The sequence below is a fragment of the Marmota monax genome, unplaced genomic scaffold, assembly GCF_021218885.2.
Source record: "Marmota monax isolate L192 unplaced genomic scaffold, Marmota_monax_Labrador192_F-V1.1 WCK01_AAM20220418_F8-fsc00178, whole genome shotgun sequence".
In the NCBI taxonomy this organism is placed as follows: Eukaryota; Metazoa; Chordata; class Mammalia; order Rodentia; family Sciuridae; genus Marmota; species Marmota monax.
In genome coordinates, this window is record NW_026694501.1 from 2,218,907 (window position 1) to 2,244,520 (window position 25,614).

The window sequence follows — 25,614 nt, forward strand, 5'->3', positions numbered from 1 at the left end:
CCTCAGAACCCTTTCTCTGAACAAATGAAGCAGACACCGGCTGAGTGGATAAAAAGATGACATTGTGGAAATCCCTGAAATTGTACTGGGGTGCCCAGCAGATGTGCTGAGTATACCACAGAAACAACTCTGTGGATTTGGGGACGTCTCTCTGGAGGGCTCTAGAACACCTTCATAAACAACAAAAATTCAGGCTAGCGTGTGTTTTTCAAATAATCATTTTCAACCATTTTATCATTTTAATTAATAAATCATAATTCCTATATTTCTGGGGAAGAAGGGGATGTTTTGATATATGTATACTATGCAGAATTATTAAATGAAGCTGATGGGTATATCCACGCCCTTGCTTACTTACCACTTTTCATGGTAAAACATTTGAAATTTGGCTCTTAGTTATTTGGAAATACACAATACAGTCACCCCGCTGTGCAAGAGATCTCAAAATGTATTCCTCCTGTCCATCTTGACCAACATTTCCCCACTCCCTCCCCACCACAGGCTTCTTGTAAAACCACTCAACTCTCTACTTCCATAATTTCAGCTTTTTTTTTTTTAGACTCCACATATACATGAGATCATGCACTATTTGTCTTTCTGTGCTTGGCTTATGTCACTGAGCATGGTGTCTTCTGGTTCATCCATGTCACAAATTACAGGGTTTCTTCTTGAGAAGGCTGGATACTATTTCTTGGTGTTTGTCTACCACATTTCTTCATGCCTTCGTCTGTAACTGGGTTGATTCCACATCTTGGCGATTGTGGATAGAGCTTCAATTAGCATGGAAGCACGATGTCCCTTCCACAAACTGATTTCGATTCCTTTGGATGCACATACAGGAGTAAGATTGCTGCATCAGAGGGTGGTTCCATTGTTATTTTTTTTAAGGAATCTCTATAGCATATTCCATAATAGTTGTATTGATTTACATTCCCACCAACCATGCTAAAGTGGTTCTTTTCTCTGCATTCTTGACCAAACTTGTCATTTCGGTGTGTTTTATAAAAATCATCCTAATAGGTGTGAGGTAATATTTCAAGGTGGTTTTTGTTTTATTTTGTTTTGGCGAAGTTGGGGATTGTACCCATGGCTCTGTGCATGTGAGGCAAGCACTCTACTAACTGAGCTATATCCCCAGCCCCCAAGGTGGTTTTAATTTTCATTTGTTTGATGACTAGTGAGGCTGAGCATTTTTAACACATTTTTGGTTATTCATATGTCTTCTTTTTTAAAAAAAATTTATTTATCTATGTATCTTTAGTTTTAGGTGGACACATTAGTTTGTTTTTATATGGTGCCGAGGATTGAACCCAGTGCCTCATGCATGCTAGGCGAGCACTCTACTAATGAGCCACCACCCAAGCCCCACATGTGTTTTCTTAACAGAAATGTATGTTCAGGAGCTGGGCACCTTGGCACATGCCTGTAATCCTAGTGACTCTGGAGGCTGAAGCAGGAGGACCATGAGTTCAAACCCAGCCTCAGCAAAATCAAGGCGCTAAGCAACTCAGTGAGACCCTGTCTATAAGTAAAATAGAAAAAAAGGTTGGGGATGTTGCTCAGTGGTTAAGTGCCCCTGGGTTCAATTCCTGGTACTACTACTACTACTACTACATGTCTGTTCAGGTCCTTTGCCCATTGCAAACATTTTCTCCCATTCTATGAGTTGTTTCCTGTTTTCTTGGCTGTGCTGAAGCTTTTTCGCTGCATACAATCCCATAGTCCAGTTTTGTTTTTCTTGCCTGTATTTTCAGGGTCATCTCCTAAAACACTGTTGCTCAGCAAATGTCCTGGAGCTTTCTCTGTTTTTTTTTTAGAAGTTCCATAACAACAGGTCTTATATCCATTTTGAGCTTATTTTTATTCATGATGTGAGATAAAGATCCCATTTTATTCTTTTACGTGTTCTTTTTGGTCAAGATTGTTTTGGCCATTTGGGGTCTATGGTGATTCTATATGAGTTTAAGGGTCGGTCTTCTATGTTTATGGAAAAGTGGCATTTGGATTTTGATGCACGTGCATTTAGAAATCTGCCCATGTTGCCTATAGGAGACTTAACTTCTAGGAGGGAGAACCATAGACCAAAAGTGAAGGAATGGAAAAATAAATTCCATCCAAATAGAAACCCAAAGAAAGAAAGCAGGGGTTGCTATGCTGATATCAGACAAAGCAGGCTTTAAATTTATTGGATCATATTTTTCCTCATTCATTAATCTTCTCTGGTTTTTTTTTTTTTTTGGAGAATTTAGTCCATTTACATTTAAGGTAATCATTGATAGGTAAGGACATACTACTGCCATTTTGTAATTCATTTTTCAGGTTTTGTGGGCCTATTGTTTCTCTCTTCCTTATTTATGTTTTGTCTGTTTCTTGTGGTGTTGTGCTGAGAATCCTTATTTTTTACAGTTTTTATGGATATCACAAAGCTCACCCTAAAAATTTTAACTTTTTAACAAATTATTTGAAGCTAATAACAACCTTAATCGCATACAAAAGCTATAGTTTTGCTCCTTAACATCTTCCTTTCCTGATTTTGATATCAAAATTTATATATTCTTTTGAATTTGTATCCCTTAATGAATCATTGTAGCTAAAGTTGTTTTAGCAGTTTTGTCTTTTAACCTTCACAGTAGAAATAAAATTGCTTTATGTACCACCCTTACAGTATTAGGGTATTCTGAAGATGACCATGTATTTCATGCCATTGAGGTTTTTCACTTTCATATTTTTTTCATTAACCAGCAGCCTTTCATTTCAGCTTACAGGACTGACTCCCTGTAGCAGTTGGCAATGAACTCCCTTAGGTTTTCTTTGACTGGAAAAGTTTTTATTTCTCTTTCATTTCTGAAAGATGGCTTTTCTAGGCAACATATTCTTGGCTGGCAGGTTTCGTTTTGAGTTGTGTTTTTGTTTTATTGCACTTTAAATAGCTTATCTCACTGTTTCCTGACCTGCAGGGTTGCTGCAGATAATTCTTCTGATAGCTGGGAATGTGATATGTCTCATCTTTTGCTGCTTTTAGCTTTCTTTCCTTATCTTCCTTTTTTGATTTTGATATCTCTAAATGAACTCCTCCTGATTTAAATTTGATTGGAGGCTTCTGAACTTCCTGTAACTGACTGTTGTGTTTCTCAGATCTGGGAAAATTTAAGACATTATTTTCTTTTCTTTTCTTTTTTTAGTTATCATTATATTCTTTATTTATATCATTTTAATTAGGAATCTCTGATTGTTTCCATTTAATTTTCAAACTCTGATTTTTTTTCACAAACTGCTTTTGAAATTTCATTCATTTCCTATACATATTTCTTTTCATTGTCTGACCTTGTTAACAAGGTCACGCTAAAGAGGATTACTCTGGATTATTTCATAGTCATTACATATATCTCCTTTTCTTCAAGGTCCATTATCAGAGCTTTGTTAGTTTCTTCTGGTATTGGTATTGTCATATTTCCATGATTTTTCGTGATCTGTTGCTTTTGGGGGAACTTTACATTTGCAGAGACAGTCATCACAGCTTTTGATCTTTGGTGCTGACAGATCTTTACTATTTAGTCTATCTTGGGATTTGGATGGGCTAGCTGACAACTCAGATAGGTCAACTCCGGAGCAGGATAATCTAGTGGGCCAGGACCACTAGCTGTGCTCCAAGATTGGATGGAGCTGCTAGCTGTGCTCCATGGTCTGATGAGACCACTGCCTGGATTCTGGTCAGAGGAGCTGCTGCCAAGACTTTGTGATTGTCTCTGATCAGGCAAGGTGGCAGGTTGTCCTCCATGGCTGGGAGGTACTGTTGTTTGCAATCTGTAGCTGGTAGGGCTATGCAACAGGCTCCAGGGATAGGTGAGGTCTCTGGGGTTGCTGGTTGTCCCATCAGAGTGCACAGAAGTAAAGGCTATATATGTAGACTTGGCCTTGTCTCAGGGTCTATGTCAGCCCAAGCAGAATAACTGAGGCTTAGTTGAATAACTGTTCAGTTGCTAGCCCCTAGCCTGGAAAAGGCTCAAGGAGAGTTCTGGGGCCTGGCTGAGTCCCTGTGCTTGAAATTTCTTAATTATTTAATGACTGATAAGTCATAATTAAAGTAAGTTATTCAATAATTTTTTCTCCATATTTTCCTAATTCTAGATATATAATGAGAAAATAGCTTTGGCATAGCCTGTTTATAAATGATAATTGCATGTAACAAGACAGCATTTTTATGATTTCATTTAAGCAAATCTTTGACACAATGCAAAATTACAACACAAGACAGTGGGAGAATCTCTTCTGAGGTGGCCTAGTGTACCAAGATATGGGGTTTGGGGATACTTTTGTGACCTACTATTAGTAGCATTGTGCCCTGAATAACATTTCCATTTGTGGTCCAAGACAATCCCTGTCATATGCCAAATTCATTTGCCACAATGGTGACGTGGCTGTCAGGTAATTTCTGAGCCTTGTGCTCTATGGAAATTTTACTTATGACTTGCCACTTCTTCTTTTCATTTCCTTCTGGTCTACTTTGCACAGTAAATGTTTCATGGTAACTGGCACTGTGTGACTTAGTGCCATGGAGAACTGGTGAGTGTACTGAGACTGGCTAGACCCAGGCCTGGAATCCCAGCGGCTCAGGATGCTGAGACAGGAGCCTCATGAGTTCAAAGCCAGCCTCAGCAAAAGCAAAGCACTAAACAACTCAGCGAGCTCCTCTCTCTAAATAAAATACAAAATAGGGCTGGAGATGTGGCTCAGTGGCTGAGTGCCCCAGAGTTCAATCCCTGGTACCTACCCCGCCTCATACACACACACACACAAAAGTGTTTCTAAGTATGGAAGAAATACAGATAATTTAGCTCATATTGTTGAAAGCTGTTTCCAAAGTTTATACATTGACTTATTCAGTTGTCTCATGGTGAACATCTTCCACAATCCTGGACAATTTCCTGGACACCTGTTCCATACATTAATTCACTAGTTATCTAACCAATGCTAAATCAGAGGAACTCTTTCTTTCCTTATTCTGAACAGAACATTGATGCAGCCAACAATTGTTTCTGGCTTTCAGTAGCCCATAATAAGGCTGAAAGACCCAGTGAGCAGGTCTTTTTCATAAGAATTGTAATCAAGCCGGGTGTAGCTGTGCATGCCTGTAATCCCAGCTGCTCAGGAGGCCAAAGTAGGAAGATTGCAAGTTCAAAGCCAGCCTCAGAAACTTAGGGAGATCCTATCTCAAAATAAATAAGTAAATAAAATTAAAAAGGGCTGGGGATGTGGTTCAATGATTGATGGCCACTGTGTTAAATTTCCAGTACCAAAAAAAAATTTCAACCAAGTAGTTCCCTCAAGCAGTCTCAATTTCATGATCATAGAGTAGAATTTGTAGCTTTTTGTCTTGATTTCACATTTTAATCCTATTAAATGCTAATTTGTTGGTTTTACCTCATCATTGTATGTGTCAACGAAATGGAATGCTTATTTTAAATTCCAACACAGTAGCTAGCATTCTCAGATTTGTAAGGGCCACAGATGAAATAAGCAAATATGCTATGTGAACGTTCAAGCCAGTAGTAAAAATACTGAGAAAGCTAGCCCCCAGGACAGAGTTTTCAGCGGCTGGTTCCAGAGGGGTCCCTCCAGTTGCATTTGTCCATGAATCCACTATTATGGATTATTATTGCTTGATCAACTGAATGGCACCAAAATAGCCTATCATTCAGCCCACAAGTATATTTTGTTTAACAGGGAGATCATTACAGTATTTTCCAAATTATACACTCCAATGAAAATATGGTATGCCCACTCTGTCTGTCTGAGCCTCTGGTCTAAGTATTTAATTATAAATGAAAATGAGATGATATTGATGTAATCGCTGTCAGTGAATACAAATTTTCTTATAGTAACCACCACTTCCTTTTGTAAGTAACAACAAGCCATCAATTTAATAATTCACTCAAGACCCTGGCTAGAGATTGACAATGGAACCACCATCAGTAATTTCCATAATATGTCATTTTTGCAATTAAAAGATAAACATTAGCCTAGAAGGTAAGTATAATGTTGTCATATGATCATGAAGATACACTTAGCAAGAAAGAGCAGCATAGGCAACAGAAACAGAAAACCAAAGGGTATATTAGTGAATGATGAGAAGCTCTGTGCCAGAGAGTTCTTTGTTGTATAATTAGGATTAGACTAAAGAGAAGGCTGTGGGTTGCTCATATGGTATCCTTACTGGGACCCTGTTGATGTTTTTGAACTTGAATCCTGATCCATAGAAATAGCAGTGGGAATCGAATGAAGGTGGCAGATACCAAAGATGTTTTCATGGAATAAAAGCAAAGATTAAATACGTCAATCAAAATATATTCACAGTATTTACCAAGTTAGAGAAGTAGAAGTTGGTTCAGTGAGAGATGTGGCAGAGAAGGGGTGCACCCAGATATGGACACGGTGAGTCTAAGGTGAGGAGCATGCAAAACACAGAAACTGGAAGTCTATACTGGATTACAGGAGAAATGCAGATCCCGGGAGTCCTCCCAGACCAAGTGGTGGGAGCCCTGGTAGGAACGCAGCTGTGTCGCCCAGTTCCAAAGCAGCCCTGGTGCTCCCTGATGCTCAGCATGTGTGGTCGCACTTGATGGTATTAGAGCCTAACTTACAGACATTTTGCAGTGCTTTTTGGTGTCTTCATTAATTTTTTTTTCATGCTTCAGTTCTCTCTAGGACTTTTTTTGCCACTGTCTACACAGATTCACAGTGTAGAATGGCTGTTCCTCCTTCCATAGATTGTTCATGACTGTTTCACACCTGAGAAAAACAAAGAATTCCCTGCACACCCACCTCAGCCTCTACCTCTCCTACAAGGATCTCCTGTCATTGACTTATTTGATGAATTTACGGTCATCCTTGGCATAACTTCCTTTTTCCTAATTTCTTTGATATTTTCTTTGCATTCTATCTCACAAAGTCTTGATGGTACACACGGAGCAAGACTGTCCTTTACAAAAAATAATAGTCAGATCCACTTTGGCATTACCACCCTCCCCAGGCTCAACTGAGGTCCTATTCTTAGTTCTGCTTTTTCTTTCCATTACTTTCTCCTGTGATTGACTCTAAAATTTTTTTTATCACCCTGCTCTCTATCTTTTATCTCTGAATTTCCCTCCATGCTCTTCACCTTGCTTTTGAAGTGTTCTTGATCCTTGAGATTACCTGATAAATATTTAACCTGGTCTGTCTCTAGCTCTTGCCCTGGATTTTCTTCCTCTCTGTAGCTGCCCTACTCTGACCAGCCTGGCCCTCCTCTTACACTTCCTGCCAACCTACTGGAAATTTTTTCTTGGGCCACAGGAACCACACCAGAGGCTTGGCATGGGTTAACCCCTGATTCTCTCAGTCAACAGGCAAAGTGGAAGGGAAAGACATCAGTGAAAACATGAAACTCAGAGTCAGAAAATTTTTGGTTTATTCTCATTTCTCTCACTTACCAGCCTCTTTCTTAGTAACTTTTACTTAAACTTCAGAACCTCTGTTTTCTCATTTATAAAATGAAAGAAATGGAATCAATGCAAACCAAGTCAGAGGGCTATTTGGAAAATCATATGTGATAATACTTGAGAAGGAATTTTTATAATCTATAGAAAACAGGGTCTTATATTTTATTATTTGTGGTGTTTTTTTCTCTTTTCTTTCAACTTTAGTTATAAAAGGTAGGCTCCTAGGACTCTGAGTTGGAAATTGGAAGGCCATGTATCATAGAAGCAATATTGTGCATGGAAGTCAGAGGCTGCAGGGATATTGGTGCAGCAGTACTCAGTAACTCCACAAGTATTAATTGAACCCCTACAGTGTCCCAGCCCCTGGTGATAGAGAAGTGATTATTATAGTCTTTGCTTGAATTTGCAAGAGCTTCCATATCTAACTACAAGTGCTTTTTCTAAAACTGTCCCAACATGTGATTCTTCTACTTGAAAACCTTTGTTTCAAGTGTACATGAATTCATTTCCACATCCTTTACAATACGCTTACAATTGATGTCCTACTTTACATGTGCTAGAGAAACAGAACAAACATATCGATGTTCATCGTTCATTGGCCTTTTCCATTTGGACTTTACTGCTCATATCCATGCTGTGCTTCAAATGTTTGCCAAATGACACATTCAATGGACCGATTGCTTCATATTTTCAAAGGCTCTGCATGGACTCAAGGAAGTGTCCCTGCCTCTTGTGAGCTGAGGCAGGGCCACCCAAATGCTCCCTGTACACAGTGCCCAGTACTAGAGAATGGATCACCACTCAGGGCCTGAGAACTTGCTGAGAAAAGGAAACTGTGTCCATTCATCTGTGTCCACCACTATCTATATGTGTAAACACGAGGGCTGCTTTCAACAAATTCAGAGAGGGATATAAGTAATCATGTACTTAGTACAAATGGCCCATGCATGGAAATGGTGGTTCATGCCCACTGCTCTGGGGATATGAAGGGACCAATTCTCTCTGGCAGAATTGGTCCCTTCATATCCCCAGAGCAGTGGGCATGAACCACCATTAGGGTATGTTAGGTACGGAAGCTCTTGCAAATTTATCTCTAGGGAGCCACTGCTTGAGAATGAGCTGTAGCACACTCAGTGGTAAAATGTGGTGGGAGATGTTCAAGTGCAGAAATCAGGGAAGAGCATGGTTATATAGTGGATGGCAAGTGAGTTGGGGGGAAATAGCAGCACGAGACCAGATAAGACCATGATGAGTTGTAAACTTTATCCTAAGGGCCAAAGGGAATCACCGAGTGGGAAGAGACAGTTATAATTATATTTTAGTTCTTACTTTACTATGGATCCACTAAGAGTTAAGTAATTGTCTCTCAGTTTTCAGTTATTCTTTGTGATATTTATGTAAACCCATTTACTTAATACCTTTAATCTAAAATTTATTGTTTTATCAGAGGTCAATTTATTCTTTTTTATTTTTTTATTATTAGTTGTTCAAAACATTACATAGCTCTTGACATATCATATTTCATACATTCTATTCAAGTGGGTTATGAACTTCCATTTTTACCCCATATACAGATTGCAGAATCACATTGGTTACACATCCACGTTTTTACATACTGCCATACTAGTGTCTGTTGTATTCTGTTGCCTTTCCTATCCTCTACTATCCCCCCTCCCCTCCCATCTTCTCTCTCTACCCCATCTACTGTAGTTCATTTCTATCAGAGGTCAATTTAAAGAGAAAACTTTATATTTTGCTCTCATTCACAGAAAAAAATGATTACAATTTATAAACGCACACACAAATGTTTTTAAAATATTCATTTAAATAACATTCCTTAGAATCCTATAAGTTTTCTAGAATATTCTCTGGGAAAATACTAAGTTTAAAAAACCCTTTGTGGGTTGATCATGTTTGTGTTCCTCAGATGAAAACATAAAGTTATTAGGAAATGTTTCTTGTTTCACATAAGAACCTTACAATACATTTTTTTTAAACACAATGTCTTCATGGACCGTGGAATATCATTATTTCAGACTGGTTCAAATTTATGAAGATTTTCATAGCTGCGATGGTTATTAATAAAATTCTCTGGTTTAAGAAAGGTATTTAATTCTTTTTTTATCTTTTGCCTTAGAATGGAAAACTCCTTTCTGAGGAAAAGAGCAGCTCAATTTTAGTGGATGATACCTATGTCTATCACCAGGGCACATACGTGTGTGATTATACTCAACCAGATCCTGCCAGCTTGAGTACCATCAGAGACGTTGTTCAAGTGATGACCATTGGTGAGTGGGATTTTTCTTATAAGATTTGAGATCAAAACTCTACTTGACTAAATCAAATTATCTTCATTTGCCTTGTTGATTATTTTTCCTTTTAGGAAAACAAAAGGGATAGTCATACACTTGTAAACATTAAAGCTTTGAGTGTGGGCAAGCATCAATTTTCCCATCAACCCAGATCCCATCCCCTTAGGAAGGCTAAGTTCTGAACCATTCTCAAGCATGTCCCAAATTGGGTTATCCATTCATTTCTCCTTGATTTGCTTTGGTAATAAATTTGAAAGCACATTGAATGTGTTACACACAGAAGCTTTAAGCAATATCTGCATGTCTATTACCAGTTTAACATGTGTTAACGTTTTTCCACATCCTTAAAATCTTCTTCTTTTTCTTTAAAGAAACAAAGCATTGTAACTACAGCTTGAGGTCTCTACCCTCATCCCCTGCCATGCTTTTCTTGTCCCTGTGTAGTCACTACCTTATAATTTATGTCCTTTGCATTGGTACTTATGCTGCATATGTATGCATCTGTTAATAGGATATTGCTTTGTGTTATAAAATGGTTTTTGTGTCATAAACACATAGTATTACACCAAGGTATCATTTATCCCCCCTCATCAGCAATGAACAGATTCTCATTATTCACAAATAATATTTAGTTTTATCAGAATTTTTTGGTTGGTATCAAGTGATGTTTCCTTTTGTTTTTTTTTCTTCTGATTTATACTTCCCTGACTAATAATGAAGTTCAATATCCCATCTTATGTTCATTGCCCTGTTGGAGTTCTTCTGTGGCTTATCTATTTTTGTACCAAATTTCTCCTTGGGTCATTCTTAATAGATCTGCAAAACTCAACACCATTAAACTATAAGATATAATTCATTTTAAGATTGACCTATGTACCTAAAGCATAACCAAGTCAGTCACTAATGCTTTGTACCCAAGATCTTCAGAACTATTGACTCATCTCTTAGTAAAGACACCCATCAATTATACTTCCTCTACTTTCCCTGTAAGATAAAAGACACATGGAACTCACCAGGACCTAGTTAAACACTCCTGCCTATCCCTGGCCTTCCACCTACATCTACTTCAGATCTCTACCATTTTATTTTGTGTCAAATTTCTCCTTAGAAGAGAAGGCGGAGCCAGGTGCAGTGGCTCAGGCCTGTAATTCCAGTGACTCAGGAAGATCAAAAGTTCAAGATCAGCTTCAGCCACTTAGCAAGACCCTAAGCAACTTTGCAAAATTGCATCTCAAAATAAAAAGGGCTGGAGAGGTGGCTCACTGGGTGAGCACCTCTGATTTCAATCCCCAGAACCAACCAACCAACAAACAAATAAATAAATAGTAAAAAAACACCCAACAACACTGAAGAGAAGTTGGCATGTGAAGATCCTACTTTAATCACTCTCTCCTCCATGTGATGTATAAATGTTTTCACTCAGGCCTCAAATCATTCTTCCAAATTCTCCATGGCATAATCTATTTTTCTCTTTTCCAAAGGACACCTTACAATATGTGTTGCATCTATTTTAATCAAACTTTCTCTCATCAATCCAGTCTTCTTCATTAACTCATTTATTCTGATTTTCACTCATTCCCACACAGATATTTATTGAAGTTCTAATATGTGTCAGTCTTGGAACTAAGGATGCAAGAATGAGAACTTGGACACTTTCTCTGACTTCCAAAAATGTATTGTTTTGAGGGGCAGATGGATAGGAAGAAGGAGACCAGAATACAAGGTAGAGGGAGGAAGGGGAGCAGCAGGCATACAGGGGTGCTCACCAGACCCAAACTTGGGTGAGCAGAGTCCAAATGAAACCTGAACAATGGGGTCAAACGAGTCCAACAAAAGTGGGAGAGGCACCCTTCCAAGCAGAGGCAGAAGCACATTTGATGTGTTTTAATGAGTGTTTGAAGTGTTTTAATGAGTCTGGAATTTATCCAAGAAACAATGGAGAGCCGTTGGGGGTGTAAGTGGGAGGGTGCCATTAGCAGACATGCATTCAAGATTGATCACTATGCCTATTGTGTAGGAAATGGATTTTTGAGGACAGGAATGGGAGGCAGAGAGGAAAGTTCAGAGGTTGCAGTGATCAAGTAAGGAATTGCTGAAGGGGACCCCAGTTGGCAGTGGCAATGGGGATGGAGAAAAGTGGATGGATTCCAGAAATATTTAGAAGGCATATCTGAAAGGGTTTGGCAATTGAGAATAAAGAGAAGAAAAAGAAGAGCCAAGGTCACGGGGGCCAAGCTTTAAGTTGGGCAGCTAGGTGTATTTTCTGTAATCCAATGAAGTTGGTCACAAGAGGGAAAGCAGCAGTTCTGATTCATGTTCTTAAAAGATGCCTCTGATTCCTTAGAAAACTGGGAATGGAACCACTATTTGACCCAACTATCCCACTCCTCAGTTTATACCCAAAGGACTTAAAAACAGCATACCACTGGGACGCAGCCACATCAATGTTTATAGCAACACAATTCACAATAGCTAAATTATGGAACCAACCCAGATGCCCTTCAGTTGATGAATGGATAGGGAAACTGTGGTATATATACACATGGAACATTATGCAGCATTAAAAGAGAATAAAATCATGGCATCTGCAGGTAAATGGATGAAGTTGGAGGATATAATGCTAAGTGAAGCAAGCCAATCCCAAAATATCAAAAGCCAAATGTTTTCTTCGATATGAGTACGTAGATACATAATAGCGACTGGTGGTGGGGGAGCATGGGAGGAATGGAGGAACTTTAAATAAGGCAAAGGGGAGGGAGGGAAAGGGAGGGGGCAAGGAGGTAGGAATGATGGTGGAATGAGTTAGACATCATTACCCTAAGTACACAAATGGTGTGAAAATATTCTATGTTCAATCAGTGTCTTGAAAAATTGTGCACTGTATGTGTAATATGAAATAAATTGCATTCTGCCATCATGTATAACAAATTAAAATAAATTATATATCTATATATGCCTCTGGTTTCTCTATGAAGAGACTAGTAGAGGTAATTAAAGTGGTTAAATTTGTGAGTCAATAGAACATGATGGAACATGATTTTTTTGTGTGTGCGTGTGGAAGAACATGATTTCATGTGGAACATATTTTATGTGGATAGAACATGATTTCATGCAGAAGGCAGATAAAAAAGGGAAATCAAGAACATTTTGAATCTCTGATCAGGATACATTGGTAAATGATAACATTATTTAATAAGTATAAAAGACAGAAGAAGAAGAAAGTCTGCTGATGAAGTTAAATATTAACTTGAAAGGACTTTGAGTCATCCAAGTCATGATGAAAAATAGGTATTTGGACCCTCCAGCCTGGAGATGATAGGGCTGAAGACGTGGAAGTGAGAATGGTCAACTTCACATGATGTCTAAAACCCAGGACCAGGGTGAGATCTAGGGAGGACCTAGATCTGAGCCCTGGAGGGTTGCTAACGTGTAGAGAAGTGGCACAGAGGAGGATTGGCAAGGGGGTATCAGTGGAAGAGAAGAGAGAGCAGCAGAAGAAGTAAACTTGGTAATGTAGCAGAGATACCAGTTTGGGAGCCACGATCTTTTGTAAGGAAGAGTCCTAAGTGTGGACTTCACTACCTGAAGAGAGCAGGAAGAGTGAAAGATCAGTAGGAGATCTGGGGAGAGAGGCGATAAGTGGCAGAGGCACAGAGGAAGGGGAACCTACAAGGACACAGGGAACTAAAGGCTGAGGTTGAGGGTGAGTAGAGAGTACAGAGACATGATACCAAGGAAGAGCAGATGCCTAAGGGGGACGCCTGCAGTGTGCAATACTGCCCACCAGTAAAGTCCATATGTCACCCAAGAGATTTAGATGAACTTCAGCCAAAGCAGCTTCAATGAAGCAATGAGAGAAGAAATGAGACTCCATGGCCCGTGAGGGAAGGGAGGAAACAAGCCCATAAAGCCCTTTCCTTCTCTTCTCGGGAAGGACGAAGAATGCATTAGGCAGGAATAAGGGGAGGTATTTTCCTTCCCTCTTCTTACTTTAAGTCAGAGACTAGGTGTAGGCAAATACTGATGAGAAGAAGCCGAGGGAGAAATAGAAGGAGAGAGAGACATGAAAGATTCAAAGTTGACAAAAATTAGGAAGACGCTCTGTGAGGATCAATATGATGTGGAGAGCAAAGGCCATGACATTTCCTTCCTTCAGGAGGAAGGCTGACAGTGGGGCCACCTTTGAAGTTCTGTGGCAGGAAGATGAAGAATACCGTGACCGGCAAAAAGCCGGACTCTCCTTTGTTTTGCAACAATCCCTGAATTTAAGGAGGGAGGGAGTGAACGCAGATCTGCTTAACAGTTTCCCCCTTCCATTGGGTTTTTCAGGCAAAGGATATTAAAAGGGAATCTAGTGGTAGAAGATAAACATGGGGCTACATGTCTGCAATGGGTGAGCAGCATTGGTATGGAAGGAACTGTTCCCGGGCAGATGTGGATTAGTCAAGGACTAATGTTTTGATGACACCCATATCCCAATGTCCCACAATCACTTCCGTGGGCAAGTTTCACACGGAAACCTGAGTTCCTAGACTTGTGGATTATGGATAAGATTTGAAGAGGGAGCACTGAAACATTGAGGACCAATCGAAGGACCCCAAATCTTCAGCAAGCAGGCCTTCAGAATTCCCAATGCAAATAATGATTTTTATTTTTATATTTTTATTTTTATATTCATCTTTTAGTGGAAGACACTAAATTCAAGCCAGATATTCTGGATCCCATCCAGGACACACTGGAAGTAGAACTTGGTAAGCTCATCCATGTTATCTTCTTTGAATGACACTGGACTTCTAGAGCAGGTCTAAATGATTAGGAAAAGAAGACTAGGGTTTTGATTAAGCAGAATTGGGTATTAATCTTAACTCAGGTCTGCCTAGTTCTGTGACCCTGCACAGTTACTAAATCCTCCTAAGATCCAGTCCCTATATCTGCTAATAGGCATCATAAAACTGATTTTACAGGGCTTTATTGAGTATCATGGAGCAATGGATGATAAACGAATGGTGCATTGGACATGATCAATAGATTTTAGATTCTCCTAGGAAGAAGAGGTTATACATGTGGGTTTTGTTTATTAATTTACCACCTTGAGTGGCATTACCCTTATAAATATGATATTTGGTCTTTACAAGAAATATAGTGGGATACTACAAACCCCATGCAAACGTATTACAAAATGGTGTCATTTGCGGGGTACAGGGGAAATTGACATCGCCCGTTTTGTCTCCTTTCGTTTTGTCAAGTTCAATAACACTTATGTCTTTCCCTAAAGCCAAAGAATGGATACGTTTAACACCAAATGGTTTCTTTTTCAATAAAATATGTGCTCTCTTAAATGCTGATATAAGATTTGTTATTGTAGAAACTGTAAAAAGAGATACTATGGTATAAGATCACTGGGTGGCCATAGCAGCGTGTCCTGAAGACAGAAATAGTGACAGCAATACAGGAAACATTATGAGAATGGAAGAAAGAAGAAAAAAGATTAATTCCAAATATGTAGTCAAGTTACTTATGGCATGAGTGAGCTTTAAAGCATTATTGGTAGGAAAACTTTTACTTTTCAATTGGAGGCCCTGAACATTTCCTGGTTAAATATTGTTTGAGGCAGAGCGTTTCTGGATATTTCTTTTGGAGAAGGTAGGTAGAAAGAGGATAGTCTAATAATAAGAATGCCAATCCATGGTACCTTATTCATAAAACACAGCTGAGTATCTAAATAATTTCTTCTTTAAATTACATGCTATAGTAACCTCATGAATGTCATTTAATATGCAAACATTGGTTAGTAAAATATTCTTTACTGATGCACATTGTATTCTATAGTGGTGTCAAAGACCATGCTGGTCACTAAAACTCTCATTTCCCTGATGTCTTGCTCAAACCACATATGACTGTGTTAATCTTCATGTTAAGAACAGACAGTAAAATTTTTGAGATATGAGTGTTGTCCATGAGAGACGAACACACAAGGACCACTGTGTTTCTTAACGAGATGTGTCAACATTTGGTTATTTCTGGCACACAAGCTTTCTTCTGCCAATTGGGCAGAAATTGTCTCCTGGCCACGTCTTCCTCCCCATCAGGGGACAAAGCTTTCTCACATCCTTCCTTCCTATTTTCTTGGACTTGTTTATTGTCAGGAAAGTCTTTAACTCTTCGCTGCAAAGCACGATTTGGCTTCGAAAAGCTCTTTAGACCTGTGATAAAGTGGTACATCCAAGATGCTGACCGGGAGTGGGAAGCCCCAAATTCTGAGAAGAAAAGGTAAGAAAAAGAGATAAGTCTTTGCAACCCAGACTAGATGCTTTCACCCTTAGAAAATTGCTAAAATGTGCACAGCTGATTGTATTTAGTAGGGTAGCCACTATTACCAACTAAAACAAAAACAAAAACACAGAAATGCATTTGTATGCTCATTTTAGTCCTGAGGCCTTGCAGATTCTGGTGGGGACATAGGATGAAACAGTTGTGCATAACAACATTTTGGTCAGTGAAAGATCCGTATGTGATCTGTACCACTGAGTGACATCAGAGCCACCTTAGCTTGTGTTAACTACACTCCGATGCTCCTGCAATGATAGAATCAACTCAGCTTGTCATTTAGTGATGCATGAGTGTGTGACAGTGTTTTGCTTTTGTTCTGGTTTTGCTTTTGGTGCTGGAGAGCAAATCCAGGGCCATCTAGCATGCTGAGCAAGCATGCTACCACTGAGCAACACCCTAGACCTTCAAGTGGTTTTAAAGCTTACTTTAGTGCAACAGTTTGATGTGGCTGCCTTAAACATCAAGGTATCCAGCAGACAGACATGCTGAGTCAGGTTGCTGAAGGAGAAGTAGCACATCCAACCAGTGCTATGCATTCAATTTGCCATGAGTTCAGGGATCCAAATTTGCAGAATCATTAACAATTGGGAAAGTATCCAGAGGAAATGGCCCCATAATGCAGAGCTTGGCAAAAACTGCACACAAGATATTTGAAGCCATTTAACCTGAAAAAGAAAACTCAAAGGTGGGTTATCTGTCTTGAAATACCTTCTTGTGAAGTTGGACTGTGCTCTCTGGAGCACAAAACCCACATCAGTGGACAGAATTTACTGGTGAGAGAGTTTAACCAATAGAAAGGGAAATTTAGACATTCAAAGACATTCAGTGCCTCAAAAGCCTACAGTCTTTTGAAGAGTCAAAGGGCTTGAATAAAGCCATGTCCAATTAGCTCTGTTGCTAGAGGATGTACCCCTCATTTTCCCCAAATCTTACCCAAAGTAAGAATCTATGTATTAGTGTCTTCTTCTAATTTTTAAATCATCTTAGTGAACAAATGTGATATCACTTTGAAAAGCACACATAGTTACAGAATGTTAAGAATAGATTTTGGTAAGAGAAATAGAATTTAGCCAGAATTTCTTAGATCAGAGAAGTCAGTGGGTCCCAACTTAGGCTGACATTGCATTAGAGATCAGAGGGGTGGAGTGTGGCAAACAGAACTTGATTTGCCTCGGATTTGAATCTGTTTTCCACCTAGTGGCAATGTGAACCTGACCCCCTGTGAGCCTCCCTCACCGCATCTGTAACCTGTGGATAATAACCTCGCGTTGCAAGGTCACTGTCAGGGGCAGATGCAGTAGAGGTGATGTGTTCATCACAGGCTGTGGCAGGCAGGAAGTGCTCAGTGATTAAGAGGTGGTTTAGGAGGCTCACAGCAATGCAGTGTTAAACACCATCGACATCAAAAAGACTTCATGACGTGAGGACAAGAGTGAAGACTGGTGATTTTAGAGAATCCAGATTGTGAATAAATGCCTGAACTCACAGATTCCATGATGGGGCAGCAGGGCATGGATCAGCGGTATGACCTGTGGCTCCTCATCTACCTGCTGGGCCTGTCTATCCCTGGCCAAGTTAGGATGCTCATATTATTACTTTTAACGTCATCCTTAAATTACTGTTATTATCTGTCCTCAAGGGAAATTCTTAGAGTAAGGAAGGTCAGATGAGGGCCCCAGTGAGTTATATCCTAGTGCAAATGTACAGCAGAACCAGTAAGTTACCCAAAGAATGGGCCTTCTCTGTCCATCTTCTGTTCTTCTGGTATCTTCAATTATTGACACAACCCTCCTTTTGAAAGCCAAACTGTTGACTGCTGACAAGAGTCAAACACACGCTGTCACAGTATGTCGAATTGTGTCACTGATCTGATGTGGAATTTCCCTCCTTTCCTAGTATACAATCCACTGTCAAGGATGAAGTTATTGAATGTGTTTTCTCCTTGGAAAGCCCCACTCAGAGAGATCTTAGTAGAAAGTATGTTTGCTTTGCTCAGAACTCGATTGGGAATGTCACCTGGACTCTCCAACTGAGGGAAAAGAAAGGAGGTAAGCCCAGAGGTTAGACCCCACTACAGGCAGCTGCTTTTCTTTGTGGGGTAGGTATTTTCTTAGCGAACAGTGATAATAGGATACTAATGAACATTTCTTAGATGCCAGACACTATTTTAAGCACTTTGCTGTGTTACCCATTTAATAGCCTTGGCCAAAGCCAGGACACTAGTGAGCTGCAACATTCAGTGATTCCCGGTGTGCCCTATGTGGTGGGCAAGGTGCTAAGACCGAATTCCCTTTTCTGCTTGCCTTGCTTGGCTTCCAGAGAACGTCCTGGATTCATGTTCTGATGGAGGGAGAACAGAGAAGGGGAAGAGTCATCTTTCTCAGTGTTCAGAATGATATTTGTGTATCAGAGGTGGTAGCCATTTAAGCAGCTGGAGTAGAAAGTCCAGGCAAGAAGCAGCAAAATGTTTCCATTCTCGGATTTCCCTGTTATCCGGGGGAGATATGGATTCCTTTTTTTTTTTTTTTTCCTGAAAAATATTGTTGTGCAAGACACCTTTCAGGTTAAATCAGCATACTACAGCAATGCAGCCACATTGAAGTTTATAACACCTCAATTCACAATAGCCAGACTTTAGAATCAACCTAGGTGCCCTACAACAGATGAACGGATAAAGAAAATGTGGTGTATATACACAATGGAATATTATCCACCCATAAATAAGAATTAAGTTATGGCATTCGCTGGTAAATGGATGGAACTAGAGACTACCATGTTAAGTGAAATAAGCCAATCCCCAAACACCAAAGGAGGAATATTCTCTCTGAAATGTTGATGCTAATCCACAACCAGCAAGCGCGGGGAGGGGAAGAATAGAAGTTCATTGGATTAGACAAAGGGGAATGAAGGGAAGGGAGGAGGTAGGAACAAATCAGATGTGATTTTCCTATCATTATATACAATACACATCCAGTGTAATTTCACACCATGTACAACCACAAGAATGGGATCCTAATTAGAATAAGTTATACTCCATGTTTGTATAATATGTCAAAATACATGCTGCTGTTACGTGTATCTTTCTTTGAGGAATGTAGGTAAGTTTTTATTTATACCTTTTATGATATATCATTCAAATTTCTTGCATTATATTAAAATACTAATACAGTAGGGCTTTTTTTTTTGGTCATATATATTACAAAAGAGGTTCCTGGGGTGGAGAGTCCTGTAACAATAGGGTATACTGTAATCATTAGGATAATACATTATGCTTTCAACTGAAAACTTAGAATTTTGGAAAATTTATATGTGACACTTAGATCTCAACAGCTTTACAATTAAGATTTGGTTTTTGGATGAGTTTGGTAGTAATATTCACACATGTGACTTTAAACATATTCTACAATAAAATATATCAAGTTTTAGAAGAACCTAATAGCAGTGAAGAAATAGTTTCCAAGTGACAAAGTGTCACGGTGTAAAACCCACTAAGAGTGAAAGATGCAACAATGTTTTTTAATGTAACTTAGGATGAAGAATTAATTGATAATAGGTTCAGATTTCATGTTGCAACTAACCTTTAAGAAATTATTACTGAGGTTTTTAAAAATTTTTTATTTATGTCTAATTAGTTATAATTAGAATAGAATGTGCTTTGATACATCATATATAGATGGAATATAATTTCTCATTCTTCTGGTTGTACACGAGGTAGAATCCCACTGGTCATGTAGTGTGTGTATATATATATATATATATATATATATTAATTTTATATATATATATATATATATATATATATATATATATATATATATCTTAAAAGAACAAATTTTAAAAAAAGAAATTCCAGGTAAGGAAGAGTTTCAAATTTCTTTAAGAAGATGCCCAGAGATGTAGTTGATGTCCTTCATTCATTCAGTTAATTGATGACTAGTACCAGCAAGTTCAGAGGCGTGTAAGGCAAAGTCCATTCCTAGCCTGTGGTGAGTGCTGTTTAATCATGGCTTCTCTCCAGAGTGCTCTATCCATTGTCTGTGTCAGGAACCGGGGATGCACCTGGTCTCAGGAAGTGTAGATTTTCGTTGACATGACAGTATGTGAGTGTAACTGACCATGTGCAATCAGGAGGATGCAAGTGGTTGTGTGGGAGTTTGTGAATGAAGAAGTGAATTGAACGGCTGTGAGAAGCTTCTCAGGCCCTCCCCGTCAGGATCTGCCCATTCCCTGGGCTCTCTCGAGTTTACTGTCGCTGGTTCCCTCCGGACTTGATTTACGGTAGTCCCAGGTTCAGGGGAGATGCTGTTTCCAGTGGCAGTGGTTCTGATAATAGGGCAGGAATCTGTGCTGGGCAGGCCCTTGGTGTGGGCTGCGGGTGGCCTTGGCCCAGGAGCGCTGCTTCTGCTGCTCACGGCTCCCCTGTCCCCCCAGTGGTGTTCCTGTACATCCTGCTGGGCACCGTCATGACCCTGGTGGGCACACTGGCAGCAGGCGCCCTCATCTACACGTACTGGATTGAAATGGTGTTGCTGTGCCGAAGCTGCCGGAGCAAGGACGAGACTCTCAGGGGTAAGCTGGCCCCAACCTGCCACCTGACATTCCCTCGGAAACAAGTTAGACTGTGATGAGACCAAGACCATAGAAAAGTGCCGCCACTACCCATTGGATCTGTTCCCTCGGAGTTACCTTAGGAAAGAATTCCAGGTGCCTCCTGCCAGCCAGTACCGTGCATGAGGGACACTCACTGGCTTCTTCCAGATCTGGTGGCCTCACACCAGGGAAGGCTGGAGAAACGTTTTGTTTTTTGGTTCGCTGCACCAGGAATCTTGTAGATGATGCTATTGTGGGGTTTGATAACACTCTCTCTGTAGAAGGCCGGCTGGCTGCAAAATAACCCGGGGGTGACGAACAACTTGTGTACGTTGATACAGCAGGAGTGGAAGCCGTTTATTGCAGGACAGGAGCAGTATTTATACATTCCACACAGCTTATCTAATTAGCATAAACTAGATACAGCAGTCAACCAATCAGGAATCTCCACACTTAATGGCTTGCTTTTGTTACTTCTCAAACCACTCCCTCTGGCATTTTGCCAGGCAACATCCAGACTTGTTTACGAACTCTAACATTCCCTTGGCAAAATGCCAGGTGTTATTTTGACTTGTTTACAGACTCTAACATCTCTCTGCTAACCAACCTAAGACAATGTGGCAAATAACATCTTTGTGCCTCGGTTTCTTCATCTATAAAATAGAACAGCCATAGCACCCATCAAAAAGGATGCTGGGAGAGCCTGTTAAGGCACAGCACGCATTTACAGTGACACCTTCACAAATAGGAAACCTCAGCACATGCTAGCAATTTTTTTTCTAGAAGGCAGAGCGTTATACATGCCTGTTATGTGTATTAGCTACGTTAATTATCTTATGAGCCAAGCAGGGAAAGATAAAGTCTGTGCCCAAAATTGAGGCTAGAGATGTAGAGATCTATAAGCTGAAAGTGTTTTTGAGATGTATTTTTTAAAAAGCAATTTTTTGAATGGGGCAAATTATTTAATCAATGGCTGAATTGTTTCCTTAGGCAATTTTATACTGTTTTGCTAAAGTTTTACGTGGCTTATGATTCAAGAGCTTGTGTGTAAGAGTCACTCAACGGTGAAACTTTTCAACGTGTTTTTTCTCTTTCTGGTTTGCAAAGACCACTTTTTAAGTAATCAGATTTGGAGGCAGAGCTGGGTTTTTCAAGCACAGTGATGTGGCGCCCTCTGCTGGCCAACATGATATTTTCAACAAAATGAATACTCAGAAGCTAATGCCGAATATTCAAAATGTACTCATAAAACATAACATTTGTGGAGGTTCTAGGAGGTCAGCTAACACTCCACTCTCTAGTTTTATTAATATGAAATTTAGTTTCCATATTATATGAAAATCCTGGTGTGCTGATGTTTCACCATGGATATAGAAGAAATAGAGGTAATTATGGTGCACTACACCTTGAAACTGTGTAGCGCTTACTGGCCAGCTACGCCTCAGAGCATCCTCCTTCCCACCTGGACCACGAGGTGCATGACAGATTAGCTTCCTGGACCTTGGCTCTTTGGCACCCCCCTCACTTGACTCTTGGCCTTTCCTTTTCTGAGGCCTCTTAGATTCACATCGAGCAGGTATTCCGCCAAACCGCTTGATCTACCAACTATTTTGTAACAATACTGCTTGACAGGAGTTGTGAAGCGCTGGAATATAAACCAGTTGTGTCCCATTCCAAAGCCTGGTGAGTTAGCTTTTGGAATTTTCTACTTCATTCAGTTAGTTCTTCAGTATGGATCAGCAATCAATGTGCATTTGTAATAACATAGTCAACAGAGGCAGAAGAGACCTCTAAAATATCCTGAGACAAGTTCTATTAGTTTACTTTCCCATTTAGAAGAGAGTGGAATGGACACAAACCAGACACCAAGCACATCAGATGTATTATCTCATGCAATACGTTATCAGCCTATAAGGAGTCATAGCACCCTATTTTTGCATATGAAGATTTAAATATAAATACAGTCATGCATCATTTTATGACAGATTCACATTCAAAAATGCACCCCTAGGCAATTTTGTCATAGTACAAACATTATAGAGTGTGCTTACATAAATGTAGAGGATATATCCTACCACACACCTCAGGTGTCAGTTACATGGCGTGTGTGTGTGTGTGTGTGTGTGTGTGTGTATCGTAGCCTGTGATTTCAAGGGTCATGGTGAACAAAACAACATGAGATTAATCAAGCACAAGAGAAAATAATGTGATCAAGAGACCAGGCAAACAGCAGGTGTATGTGTCTGCTGCTCCTGTAACACGACAGGGTTTTTTATAGTCAGTTTTTTACAAGTAGAAGTAGCACTCCAAAATAACTACAAAAGTATAGTACATTAACACATCAACCAGTGGCATGATTGTGTACCGAGTGCGACATACTGTACACTACTGTATGGGCTGCACTTTGACATATCAGGCAAGACAGCAGGTTTGTGTATACCACCATCGCCACAGACACACAAGTAATTCTCTGCCCCATGATTCTGTGGTGGCTACAACATCGCAGGTGATGGGAGTTCTTCAGCTTTAATTTTATGGGACAGCCCTTGTGTATGCAGTTTGTCACTGAAGTGTCCTTGGGGGGAGTGCATGGCTGTTAATGTGACATGAACTCTCTAAGGGGCTATTTTTTCCTCCTAGGGATGCAGTGGGCTGGGTCTTGGCAGTGTCTCCCTGACTGGATATTATCACACTGTGATGAACCAGACTTCTCTTTGATGTGTACCTAACGAGACAGAGACAGTGCAGAGGCAGACAAAGCTCAGCGGCCCTCCTAAGTGCATGAGATTCAATCACAGGAGGCCCCAACTGTTTGATCTGCTCCCAGCACCGTAGTGCTTCATGAATTAGAATTCAATTTGGGCTGGACAATCCATACCACTCAACAGTGTGATTTTGAAATGGATGCAGCTGCTGGGTCTTATTATTAGTATTATTTCTTAAAATCCGTTTTGTAAGGATTTCCCATTTGCTCCAAGCATCTGTTTGTGGTACCCTGATGGTAAAACAATGTCAATGGCTCATGTTTTCCATTGTTTCTCTTCCTCAGATAAAAAGGAATTTGATGCTTTCGTATCCTATGCAAAATGGAGCTCTTTGGAGAGTGAAGCCTCTTCAGCTCTGAGTGAGGAGCACTTGGCCTTGAATCTGTTTCCTGAAGTTCTGGAAAACAAATATGGATACACTTTGTGCTTGCTTGAGAGAGATGTGGTCCCCGGAGGAGGTATGTTTGGGGGCGGGGGGAACCACCTTAGGGAAAAAGAGCACTTCAATACAACTCTGAAGTTTTTTTTTTTTTTTTCCTGTCATTCTTTCTGTTGGGACATATCTTCTGCTGGTTTCATGGACCTAGATCATCTTGGGTAACAACATAGAAGAACGTGTTCCAGAGACATGCTCCCTCATCCAAAGAATCCCATTTTCAGGGGGATGCTAGGGAGGCTACCCAGTACAAAGATGTCTGTCTTTCCTGGATCCTTTTTGGGAAGTCATCTCTGTCATTCCAAACAGGTGGTCCTCCTGATTTCTGGAACTCTACCCTCAGGAGATGTCCCAGCATCCTGCCTCACTCATCGCCTGGGACATCCCAAGACCCCGGGTAGCCCAGCCTACCCATAAGCTTTGTTTCCAGAGTCATTGACAGTTTGGGCAAACAGAGTGCAGGGAGAGAAGCATGCCATTGAGAGTCACTAGACACTAGAGTATATTTTCAGAAGCCAATAGAGATGACATAATAAAAGTGCCAGAGTAGGCCATGTCTCCCTTCCTCTGTAGGGAGCTCCCTGATGGATCTGTGAGGTTAAGGTTACTGTGACTCAAGGTTTAACTTTATCAGTGGCAAATCATTGAACTCTTTATTTCTAGTGTATGCGGAAGACATCGTGAGCATTATTAAGAAGAGCAGAAGAGGAATCTTTATCTTGAGCCCCAACTATGTCAATGGACCCAGTGTCTTTGAACTCCAAGCAGCCGTGAATCTTGCCTTGGATGATCAAACGCTAAAACTAATTTTAATTAAGTTCCGTTCCTTCCAAGAGCCAGAGTCTCTACCTCATCTTGTGAAAAAAGCTCTCAGGGTTTTACCCACAGTCACTTGGAAAGGCTTCAAATCAGTTCGTCCCAATTCCCGATTCTGGACACAAATGCGCTACCACATGCCTGTTAAAAACTCTAGAAGATTCAAGTAGAACCAGCTCAGAATTAGCTCGAGGATTTTTTTCCCACTGGAAAAGATTCCACAGAACAGAAACCACTGGGAGGAGCTGCAGCCTAGGGATGGCAAACCCAGCCTCGGGCAGGAGAGATGTGCATGGGCAGAAGGTTAAAGGAGATTTACTAATGGAAAGTTGAGTGTCTTTCTGCCGGCCCCAAGCAAACTGGACAGGCACTGGAGGGAGACGGAGTCTGTGGTCTAGAGCCAGTGCTCCTCTGGACTGGACAGGGGGAGAGTGATTTGTGACGCACCCCCCCAAGGTTTTCCAACACTTCTGAGCTGAATCAGCAGATGCAGCTGCTTCTGCTCTGTGGCTAGGGACTGTCCTAGCTACTGTGGACCTATGAATTCACGTCATTTGCAACCAAATAAATGTATTTATTTATTAGACATGAGTAATTTAATATCTGCCTAAAGCTTTTTCTGTTCCACGTTCTCCCATCCAGTCTGGAGCACAGGAAGTGAAAATAAAGGTGGAGACTAAAGGGACACGGGGTGGGCAGGGGTATAGTCAGCCTCTGCTGGGAGCTGGGAGCTTGTGGGAAATGACCCCTCTGAGCACGTGGACTACAGGTGCGTATAGGTTTGCAATGGGATGACACTCTGAAAGACTCAGTGTGTCGTCACACACGTGTTTAATGTTCTGAATCTACTGAACTGCCTAGTTGAGTAGGACAGCACACAGTGCACA

General features: G+C 40.3%; 1 protein-coding gene across 4 annotated transcripts in view; it reads left to right on the forward strand.

Moving 5' to 3' along the window:
* Il18rap (interleukin 18 receptor accessory protein) overlaps positions 1 to 25,327 on the forward strand; it is a 33,311-nt gene extending 7,984 nt beyond the window's left edge. For 3 of the 4 annotated variants that reach the window (XM_046420043.2, XM_046420041.2, XM_046420044.1), the window contains 7 exons: positions 9,616 to 9,766; positions 14,476 to 14,541; positions 15,937 to 16,060; positions 18,017 to 18,168; positions 20,552 to 20,689; positions 23,760 to 23,933; positions 24,575 to 25,327. In XM_046420043.2, coding sequence (XP_046275999.1) covers positions 9,616 to 9,766; positions 14,476 to 14,541; positions 15,937 to 16,060; positions 18,017 to 18,168; positions 20,552 to 20,689; positions 23,760 to 23,933; positions 24,575 to 24,897 — 1,128 coding nt within the window. In that variant the 3' untranslated portion in view covers positions 24,898 to 25,327. The remainder of the gene's footprint in view (positions 1 to 9,615; positions 9,767 to 14,475; positions 14,542 to 15,936; positions 16,061 to 18,016; positions 18,169 to 20,551; positions 20,690 to 23,759; positions 23,934 to 24,574) is intronic. The other variant, XM_046420042.2, reaches the window with a different exon arrangement.
* Positions 25,328 to 25,614: the final 287 nt, after the last annotated feature.